At 36.1% G+C, this 12096-nt stretch overlaps 1 protein-coding gene across 1 annotated transcript in view; it reads left to right on the forward strand.

Moving 5' to 3' along the window:
- The window catches only part of LOC144966876 (beta-1,4-galactosyltransferase galt-1-like), an 18452-nt gene extending 7775 nt beyond the window's left edge, over positions 1–10677 (forward strand). The window contains exons 2-3 of the mRNA XM_078903582.1: positions 7916–9422; positions 10621–10677. Coding sequence (XP_078759708.1) covers positions 8022–9422; positions 10621–10677 — 1458 coding nt within the window. The 5' untranslated portion in view covers positions 7916–8021. The remainder of the gene's footprint in view (positions 1–7915; positions 9423–10620) is intronic.
- The last annotated feature ends 1419 nt before the right edge of the window (positions 10678–12096 follow it).

Consider the following 12096-nt stretch of genomic DNA (forward strand, 5'->3'; position numbering starts at 1 on the left):
TGAACTTTAAAAGTTATTAAACAAAATGAATATAACTGCTTTTTAAAAAAAAATTTAAGTGCCGAAACACGGCAAGTTTCGGGCTCAAAACCCTTCTTCTGCCAAGAACAAAAGAAACCCAACAATTAACAAAAAATACATTACTAAAAAGCTAGATCGACGACAGAGAAATATTCGGGGCGTCCTCTCTGTAGACAAGTCTTGGAATTCCAAGATCAAAATATTTCTACTGTCGTGTTTGGTATTCTGTTCGTCTTTGTTGAAGCTGTTATATTTAATTTTGTTTAATAGATTTTACATAAAAAGGAGGCGACTTCCAACCATGCTAAGTCACGTGGAGATGAACTGAGCAACCATTTTCAAGCAATCAATTGGTCACATTATTAGAATCACCATAGAAAATCTTAAGATTAAAAAACGCTCTGGGTGTTGTTATATGAGGCAAACAAGACAGATTCTTTTCTTCTGTAAGTTAGTAACTAAAAGTCAAACATTGCAGTTTTCTTTCAGTGATGAAAGTGCGACTTCGCAGCTGTTGAAAGTCGCTTCCTCAAAATATCACACTGTAAGGTCGCTAATAATAGACTTCACCGATTTGTGTGTAAACAAATTAATCTGAAAAAGAAACTTAACAGTTTGTTGTATGGAATTTGTAATATTAATTTTGATAAAATAATTTGGATATTTGAAAAGATTTCTTACCCCTAAACTTTAAGACCAAGAGATGAAAAAGTGACAAGGGACACAATAATGTATTTGGAGATTAAGTAACTCGTTGTTTTTATTCGGTAATATGTCGTTATTGGACCGATTCCAAAAATTGAGAATAAATTTTGAAATGTCCGAAAAAGTTTTTGGTTTTTATTTTCAGAAAAAAATTGAGCTCTCTTAAACTTTATCTCTTATACAGCGCAATATCCACTAAACGTGCTCTAAACGCTTTACAAAGGGTCCCTGACTTACAGCAACACGTAACATGTATAACGCCAGTTAGGCGATAATACAATTTTTTCCGACAGAGACAACGCTCATTTTACACCTTAGTACGGTGAGAGAATGTTGGTAAAAAAGAGCATTTTTCCAAGGACTCAACTATGCGTTGAGTGAGGCTTGAATCCAGGACTTTCCGGTCCGAAAGCGAGTGTTATATCACAAGAATCTATAAACTTTGAGACTTCAGTAGGTTGAGAAACCTCCTTTAATTGATTTGTCATTGCGATTGATCATCAAAAGTTTTGAGATTTGATCACCCAATCATAAACGCTTTTTTCTCTGTAACCTCTTCTTCCTTTATGTTTTTTGTTTGTTTTGTTTTTTTCTTTTGGTGGGGGTGGGGGGGGGTGTGTTAATGTTTCTTATATTTTTCACCTTGCTTTATCTGGTTTTAATATTTTGCACCACTTTTCAGATAAATAATAATAGATGTATTCAGTCGTCGACACTATGAAGTTGCAATTTGAATTGATAATACTTAATAGTAGCTCAAGTTTATCGATTTGATAAACATCGTAAGATGGAAATTTGTTTCTGTCAATAAGATTGCTGTTGTTGTCAATTTGGAGCGCTTCACATGAATGATTACAAATGAAATATAAAAGTGGGATAGAATTCTGTGGTCTACTATTTGGAGAGAATTAAAAAAAAAACAACAACAACGAAAAAAATACTTGAACTTTTATATATCGCAATATCCACTAAGCTTGCTCAAATCGCTTTACAAGGGGTCCCTGGCCAACAGCAATACGTAACATTTAGAGCAGGACATGACGCCAGTTAGGCGATATTACATTTTTATTTGGACTAAGACAACGCTGTTAACGGCCAGGTACTCGTTTTACACCTGAGTACGGTGAGAGAATGTAACTAAAGAGCCTTATCCAAGGACTCAACTATGCGCCGAGCGAGGCTCGAACCCAGGATCTTCCGATCCGAAAACGAGCGTCATACAACTAGACCTCATAGCCGCACACTTATTTCGACTTGAATATGAGATGAGTTGGTTATAAATTGTCTTTTTCTCTTGCTCAATAATTTAGAAAGATTGTGGAGATGAGAATGACGGTGGTTTGAATGATAAAATAAATAAAATAAATAAAATTCCCTTTATTCATCCCCAAGGGGAAATTTGTCTTTAGGGTATGTTCCAAGGGAAGACTGGAATAACCCAGGCGTTAGCCGCAGTGCAGCGCCGCAAAGTGGGCTAGGGCTATGTGACTTGCTCAAGGCCACACAACGCAGCGGCGGGTGATCGAACTCGTTACCTTTTGGGTACGAAGCAAGGACCGTACCACTGAGCCAGGCTGCTCCTAATAATGATGAGTACTATAGTCCGGCTATGTGGTCGAGACAAGAATTTTCCACAATCACTAACACTCATCTGTCCACGGATCGGATCGCGCTTACCATTGCTTGACTTGTGGCAAAACGAGACGCCCTACCGCTGAAACATCGTTATCATTATCATCGATAATGATGATGGTGATGATGATGATTATGATGATGATGATGATGATGGCGACGACGACGGCGACGATGATGATGATGATAATGATAATGCTGCTGCTGCTGCTGCTGCTGCTGCTGATGATGATGATGATGATGATGATGATGATGATGATGATGATGATGATGATGATGATGATGTTGATGCTAGTTAACGCATCTATGAAAAAAACGACTTTTCTTTTTTCTTTTTCCTCCTTTATATTTATTTGTTCCGATAGCTTCATTAGAAAACTAAAATAATAATTATATCTGCCCCATCAGTTTTTTCTCAGTGCCTTGTTTTTAACATTTGCAGCAACCCCCCCTCCCACCCCTACCCCACCCCCGCACCTCACTCTGGCATGACTATCAATTATTCACGTCCACACCAAACGTCAGGAGTGATTCTTTGGCTTGAGAATAATATTGTTATCCTTTACGACCTACTCTATAATTCATGCCTTCCTATCGCCCTCCGTTGTTATCTCTTTGTTCTAAGCTTTTTTGTCATCGTCAATTCTAATGTCTTTTTATAGTTCCTATTTGTTTTAACAATATTATCCGTTTGGTTACAAAGGACAATATTAATAATGGAACAACTAGATTTTTGCAAAATGCATTCACCGAAAGAGAGAGAGAGAGAGAGAGAGAGAGAGAGAGAGAGAGATAGATAGATAGACAGAGAAGAGAGAGAGAGAGAGAGAGAGAGGGGGGGGGGAGGAGAGAGAAATTGAGAGAGAGATATAGAGAGAGAAATTGAGAGATAGAGATAGATAGATATACAGAGAAGAGAGAGAAAGAGAGAGAGAGAGAGAGAGAGAGAGAGAGAGAGAGAGAGAGAGCGAGAGGGAGAGAGAGATAGAAATTGAGAGATAGAGAGAGGGGGGGGGGAGACGGGTGGGGTGGGTAATGAGAAAGATGGAAAAAAAAACCAAGCTCAGAGACGGAAAGAGTAGAAAGACGAACAAATGAGGAAAACAGTCGTCCATATATTTATATGCTAATTTACCAATACTTTTCATTGCAGGAAATTCTTTCAATATCCTTATCTTGTCTTGTCTTGTCATTTATTTAGTCGCAACTCCGTGCATCGAAGATAATCGCGACTGTGAGTATGGTGAGGAGAAATGGACGTGCCTAAGGAAATGAGCTTTATATAGCGCAATATCCATTAAATGTGCTCAATGCGCTTTACAAGGGGTCCCTGGTCAACAGCAACATTTAACATGTAGGACGGGACATGACGCATGTTAGGCGATATTACAATTTTCGGACAAAGACAACGCTGTTAACGGCCAGGTACTCATTTTACACCTGAGTACGGTGAGAGAATGTGAATAAAGAGCCTTTTCCAAGGACTCAACTATGCGCCGAGCGCGAGGCTCGAACCCAGGACCTTCCGATACGAAAGCGAGTGTCATACCACAAGACCACATAACCTAGGCTTATAATATTTTGATTTAATTGATTCCTCTGTCAAATTCAATCCATCTAGATTAGATTCTCACTATATTATTATTAGATACCAAATTATATCAGAAGTTCTCCTCAAACCTTTAATTTTTAGATATTTCTTGCCTATAGGGAATGAGATTAGAGGAAGAGTAGTAGTCCTTGATTGGATTCACCTTACAGAGAGAACGTCAAAATGGTTTTGCGCATGCGTCTCTCTCGTCCTCGCTTTCGATAAAGTGTCTCATGCCGCACAACCAATATTATGACGTTCTCTCTCTAATAACTTCTCCGCTCGTGACTTCCAATCAAGGGACGCTACTCTTCCGCTAATCTCATTCCCTTTTGATAGTATGCAGATGACGTCACTCAGGCCTTTGTTATTGTTTTTGCCATCCGCGTTTGTGAGTTGTTCTCACTAAACTGTATTAACCAGACTATAAAAGTTCATGGTTACACAGAGTTTGTGTGTTGGTCCGTTATACTTCCGGATGGCAATGTTGTGAACTCCTTGGCCAAGCGCATTCTATCTATTGAATAATGATAGTGTCTGTTCAGCAAACTCTAGTTATACGGGTCTTAGTGTTCCACATAAGCTGCAGGCTGTGTTGAAATGGGAATTGTTTTTAACTTTGTTATTCCCCCTTGTCTGCGTAATAATAATATGTGACCCATCGTCTCAAAACGGTATTATGTCGGAACGAATCCGATGCTTAAAAGCCGAATTAAATATTAAACTGGTCAAAAATATAAGCTGTTGGCATTCACACCCTAAAATATGGTATCCATTCTCCTCAATAAAACATACAAACTCAACACAAATCTGATATTTCTGGCTATAAATTCAATTTTCGTCATCTTAACAATCCCGACTTAATACCGTTTTGAGGCGAAGGGTCACATATGTGACTAATGGCTTGTATAGCAAGTCATCGTAGCCTACAGCAGATCGATTTCTTTGTTTTTATTTCGTTTTGTTTTGTGTTTGCGCGCGCGTGTGTGTGTGTTTTATTTCTATATGTATGTGACCCATCATCTCAAAACCTTATTATGCTGGGGTGAATCAAGTATTAAGTTAGTAGGTCTCCCTCAGAGCCTTCAGGCCTATGAAGCTGGAGTTTATCCCGTTATCTATTACATGAAATAGATAATATCGATTGCTTGCTACTCTTGGGAAAGAGCGCTAATTTTTCGCAAAGAACTTTCCGCTAGATCAAACGGAACCAGCTACCAAGCCACTGCTGAGTGGACAGGTGGGGGGGGGGGGAGTCAGAAAAAAATCTCGGCTGAACCCGGGATCGATCTCTGTCCCTTTGCTTGTAAAGCGAGTGCCCCACCAAGCAATTGAGACCCCCCCCCCCAAACCAGGTATTAAAAAGTGGTGTTTTTTTTTGTAGATTTGAAAATGTGAGATTATTCCTATTGGCTTACACCGGACAGCGTGGCCCAGCGGTACGGTCTTTGCTCGTCCACAAATGGTACATACAGAAGGGGTACCAAGTCAACATCAACAAGTTAACGATATGGGACGTTGTGGCAGTGAGGGTGACTGCAATTTTGTTATTGTTTTGTGTGGTATTGAATGGCGATATAATGACGATAAGTATATATATATATATATATATATATATATATATATATATATATATATATATATATATATATATATATCCACTAAAGTGCTCAAAGCGCTTTACAAGGGTTCCCAATCCAACAGCAACACTTAATATGTAGGACGAGACATGGCTCCCAGAAATATATTTATGTTCTATATTCTCTTTTTCTTCATAGTACTTTTTTTTCTCATTTTAGCCAGAAATTAAAAGAAAAAGAGAATAAAAAGTGAAATAATAAGAAATAAAATCTTTTGTCGGAGTAAGGGTGAGTGTCACATAGAACTTGATTCACACCACTTTTCTCGAATGATTGTTATTGGAAATAGCTTGAGCGACCGTGGAATCGTAACAGATGGTTTCAGTACAAAACGTTCGCTGTGAGAGTATTGAATATCGTACAACGCAAAAGATTGTAATGATGCGGGGTTTTTTAAAAATTCCAAGATAAGTTGCCTGGTATCTCATGATCGAAGGAAGAAAAATAGAATATAATTGTTTTTTTTTTTAATCTGGCACGAGAACTTCGAGTGGGAAAATTGTTAATATTGTTATTCATATATATATATCTTAGAGTGAAACCACTAGTATCCTCCTCCTCCTCCTCCTCCTCCTCCTCCCCCTCTCCCTTATCATCATCATCATCCTCACTATCAGCATATTCATTATCATGACCATCAGCATCATTAGATGAAGTGAGTAGGAAAGTGCCAGAAGACAATAGAAAATAAAATTTTTTCGCGGCGGTGATGGGGGTTTGAACCCGCGAACTTACTGGTACGACAACTCCGCCTGGCCGGGGAGAGCGTGACTCTACCGTATGAGCCCAAAAAAGATCGTCTCTAACTCCTAGTCATTATTCGAACCCTCACTTTCCCGACTACTGGAGATCGCAGGTCCCACACACATCAGCATCAATACGGTTTCGTCATCATCTTTATCCTCATCTTTGTCACGTCTATGTAGAAGAGTGGCAAGTAGGAGTTGAGAGATAATAGGAGTCAGATAGTTTCCCCATAGACTTAGTTATCTGGTGCCACTTTATGTTTTCCCTGTTATAGTCGGGTAAAGCTCGTGACAACTTGACTGACAGTAAGAAATGTTTTTAGGATTAAAGAAATAGGTAGTAGAAGTAGTGGGAAAGTTGAGAACGATTTGAAATATATCACTACAATCTTCATCATCACCAAGACTGTCACTATCATCGTTTTTATCGTTATTTGAATATTCGTCTTTTTGGTGTAATGCTTTGAACTCTCAGGCCAGGGTGGAAGTGCAAAACAAATGCGGTTTTCAGTATCAGCAGCAGCAAAACATCATCATCATCATCATCATCATCATCATCATCATCATCATCATCATCTTCTTCTTCTTCTTCTTCTTCTTCTTCTTTTTATTTAAATTCTCTTTTTTTTTTGTCTACTCTTTTTTTTTTCATTCTCAACTTCTTTTTTCACTTATCACAACCAGTCAGTGATCACTTTAACCCTCAAAGTCACTTGACAAAAGATTTACATTATTAAGTACTTAAACCTGATGGTGTCAATCATAGGTGCTGACAATCGAGTGCATAGGGTAAGGACCAAAAACAACTGAATTATATATTTCAATAGAATCGATCGGTATTCACATTGATTTTTTTTCAAATAATTTTATACTTGATGTGAGGAATTATTCTTGTTTTCAATTGCCATAATATAGCTACATCTTAGCCATAACCAAACCTATAATTAGATTCACTACTCTGATGTCGACCAGCAACGGCGAGCAGCTTGGTTCTAAACAAAAAAAATGGGTACTTTTTATTCTTCGTGCTGGCTAGAAGTTTTTATATGTCATGTGATCAGATTGTATAAAAGTCAAAACATGATCATATTTATGATGTTTTTCTCCTCTGGATACACGTTTATGCTCGTCGGAGAAAGCGTTCATGAATTTTTAGACACTTACTTTGCTTGGTCTTAAGACTAGCAAGCCATTTACTAGACTAGTAAATTACTAAATCTAGTCCTGGTTCATGAAAACGGTCCCATGTTTGTGTTCTACTTTTGAGGTGAGATCATTGGTTTTGCCTTACCCATGCCTTAAGTCTTTTGTAGTGAGGCAAACAGTTAAATTATTTTTAGGGAGAATTCATTTATGTTTTATATCTGAGGGATAATTTCATTTCGTCACAAATCACCAGTTTTATATATATATATATATATATATATATATATATATATATATATATATTATATATATATATATATAATTGATTTTATAAATGATAGATTATTTTATTCCCCCCACTGACCATCCCTTCATTTCGTTTAATATAATTACTATCAGTTTTCAACAAATCACTTTATTACTATTTTCCACAGGCAAAAAGTGAACCTTTCAAGACAAAGAAAGAGAAAGACCACCCACATCACTTTTTCTAATAACATGCAAAGCAGGTTGCACCAACTGTAAAGAATACCTGCTGATATGACCAACTGTTACTTTCGATTATGTCCAACTCTTCGAAACTTCCTTACCGTGTTCCTAGTCACGTACATACTACTACTCACGACCCTACTGCTAAAGGTCCCAAAGGACATGACGCCCAGCATACAAAATACTCCAACCTTTTTAACCTACTCGCCGCAGTTGAAACAACCCATTTTTCGTGATCTTAACAACGCAAATAGTCGTAATAATGATTTCAATGTCAAGTTTAAAAGAAAGGAATTCTTGTTTCAGAATGATTCACGGAGATCTAGCTTTCCCTCCGAAATTCCCACAGAGTTTTCGGGAAAAGATAGAGTTATTTTTGAAGAGCCCAAACCATTGTCGAGTCCACTTGTGATAAATACCGAGTCAGGGTCATTTTATTCTATGGGAAATAACTTTTATATTTTCTCTGCTTATTATGATGATAGAAAGGAGGATACATTCATTCGTTTATTGACGCTTTCCAAGCAAAGTGCTTCAAGGCCACCTTTATTCTGTCATTTCAAAGATGAAATCTACACGGTGAAGAGAAAGGCGATATGTTATGAATTATGTGAAAATCACAACAAATATTTTGGTGGTTACATATTTTCCTGCGAAGTGCCAGAATTTTTAAATTCCGACATTTCATATCAAGTCACTGTTTCATACGGGGAGTCGAAGACAAATGTGGTAATTCCATTAAAAACGTTACGTCCGGCGAAACACAAAATAGATTTCGTCAATTCATATATTGGAGATACGCATACAGGCTCACGGACTATAAGTGGAAAAAATGAGATCTATGGTGAGAATATTATAAGCAAGAACAGCAATTTACAAAATGGGGACGCACGGAATAGCCGTGTTAACAGAACAATTGATGGAAGTGTAACATTGAATGTTGAAAGAAAATTATTACCATTATCATTTGGAGTATGTGTGCCTCCTCTGTTTGGAACACTATCTGAGCATCGGCTTATTGAATTTATAGAGTTGACATTATTGCTTGGAGCACAACATATATATTTCTATAAATACGATGTATCAGATGATATTCAAAAGGTTTTATCTTATTATGTAACTAAAGGAGTGGTAACCGTGACACCGTGGGTGTTACCTAGCAACGTGACGTCAAATAAAGTTTGGTACAACGGCCAGCTATTGGCCCACAACGATTGCTTATACCGTTCCATGCCTCATTTTGATCTCGTGGCCTTCAACGACGTCGACGAGTTCATAGTTCCTCACGACAACGAGAGTACGACTTGGTCACGTGTCTTCCCAGAACTCATCTCGAACAGAACGTGTGGCCTCTCATTCCATAGTGCCTTTTATGACCCTGGGGTTAAGGACATGAAAGATACAAATCTATTGACCCCAAAACTAGTGGCCAAAACAAAACAATATAGCAAGGTATTGAGAGCTTTTATTGTGAGTTTTAGCATTTAAAAATACGTGCCAAATATTTTTATGTCGGATTGAGATATTGGACGAGGGCACATTTGTGACCCTTTAAAAATTCAAATACAATTCAACCAAAGTATCAAAACAATTAAGAACATAAAAGGGCATCAATACATCATCAATATAAATGTCACATACAATACATTTAAAATTCAATTAAGTAAATATTTTCTAAAAAGATATGTTTTCAGGGATTTTTTGAAAATGTCTATTGAGCTCGAAAATCTCTCAGATTGAGGGAGATCATTCCAAATCGTTCCTTCATACATTTTGAAATGTATGAAATTGTGTGTGATTTGGCTTCAGGAAAACTAATTCCTCAAACGCTCAATGACAATTCACATTAGCCCCCAGCAACAATTCACTGGATTGGAGCGTGGCCATCGTTAACTTATAGCCAGACACTGACCAAAAGATGACGTTACAAGACAAGTCTTTGGCCATAAAAGAAAACTAATCGTGAGTTGTATTCAACAGTTCAACCAATGAAATCACTTGTTTACTTGCGCTCTTCTAACGACAACTAACCAGAAGCTACACAAACCTAAAAAATGACGCGTCAAACTATAAGTCTTAGAGGGTTTTAGTGTCAGGCTATAATTTAACGATGGCTACGATTAGAGCGTAGCCATCGTTATGTTATAGCCTGACACTGAAATCCAAAAGGACTGGCAGTTTGACGTCATTATTTGGTTTTTGCACCGCTTAGTGAGTTGTCGTTAGTAGAGCTCATGGAAACAAGTTATTTCATTGGTTGAATTATTGAATACATTCACGATTTGTTTTCTTTTGTGGAAAAAGACTGGCATTTTGACGTCATTTTTTGGTCATTGTCAGGCCATAACTTTACGAAGGCCACGATTGGAGGCGGTATTTATCTTTGTCACGATTATTTTATATTATTTGTGCGTGCAAGAATCTTAATTATAAAAGAGCATCGCATAAGTAGGAATACTTTGTTAAATTTTATCTTAAATGTTACTAAAGCCAAAGTATTTTGGATTTTGATTCAATTTATTTTTTCTTAAAAAGTGTAGCATTTTCCAGATTAAAAAGCCATTTAGATAGCATAAAGAAAACCCACTGCAACAGTTTTGTTTTAAATTTGAATTATCTTTACAATGTCTTCCAAAATTATTTTCGACAGACACGTTCCAAGGTGATGGCCGTCCCATGGCGAGTGTTTGAGGTGGGCATTCAATAGCATAACAACAGAAAACTCGTCAATGAAACAAATAAAAAAAATAAAAATAATAAATTAATAATTAATCAATAATAATAATAATCAAGTAGAAATAATAATAATCAATAAAGAATATATAATAAAATAATTAATAATATAATAAATAATTATTATAATTAATTTAATTATTATAATATAATAAATAATAATAATATTAATAATAATAATAATTAATAAATAATAATAAATTAATATAATAATATATAATAATATATTAATAAATTATGATATATATAATATATATTATATATAGAATAATATATTTAATTATTGCGATTATTTACCAGAGAAATTGTTTTAAATCCTCCATTGCCATCCTAAGTTGCTTTCTATGTCCTAATTGATTACACTATTTCGCCCTAATATTCTTTGTTAAAACAACGTTCTTCGTCATTTTCATTTAACGCTTGTTTATTATTTCAATTATTCTAAAATCTTGCGTTTTGATAGACTTTACATTCATATACAATTCATTAAAATAAATTATAAATAATAATTTAATAGTAATTAATATTTGTAATATATTTAGTATTAACTTGTTGGTCTTTCATTGATCTCACTTTGTACTTTAAATTGGACCATCTGTGTTTGTTTATTTATTTAACATGAAATAGTGTTATCTTCATTTGCATTCCCACAACGCGATACAGATGAGGCGGTAGGAGATTTTATTATGATAAATTGGATTCAGTAGTCTGATGTCATGCCGCCCGGCAACGGCGGCCATCTTGGTTCTAAACAAAGAAAATCATTACTTTTTATTCTTCATGCTGGCTAGAACTTGTCATATGCCTTGTGATCAGAATGTGTAAAAGTCAAAACATGATCAAATGTATGTTTTTTTTTCCTCTGGATACGCTTTTATGCTCGCCGGAGAAATATATCATACGGTCGTCCGCCATTGTTCCGATAGTATAGAGCCAGTGTTACTAAGTTACCATGCGTCATTAGGAAGGAAGTGACGTTACGACTGTTGAAGAGTATTTGAAGATGTTAAATCATTTGCTTAACATGCTCCCAATATTTATGTCAACCAATTTAAAAGTTACCATACACTACACCTCATCTGTCGGTCATTTTCTATTACTCGAACAATATTCATTCCAGTTTTTGCCAATATTTGACCCTCTGTGTCAAGTTGATATCATTAAAGTTAATTACTTGACAGGGATGTAAATGACCGACGTATGCACATATGCAGGTCTGATATCCGACAACGCAATAATAATTATTATGGGCATAGTTTAACATTGTTGCACTGGACAATATTTTGCGTCACTTTAGAGATTTCTATTACAATATCAAACCTAAAAATAAGTGCAAATAGTAAATGGCAAATAATTTATTTTTAAAAAACATTCTGAAACCAACTCGCATACT

The sequence above is a fragment of the Berghia stephanieae genome, chromosome 3 (genome assembly GCF_034508935.2).
Source record: "Berghia stephanieae isolate SIO BIC M18660-M18661 chromosome 3, UCSD_Bste_1.3, whole genome shotgun sequence".
Taxonomy (NCBI): Eukaryota; Metazoa; Mollusca; class Gastropoda; order Nudibranchia; family Aeolidiidae; genus Berghia; species Berghia stephanieae.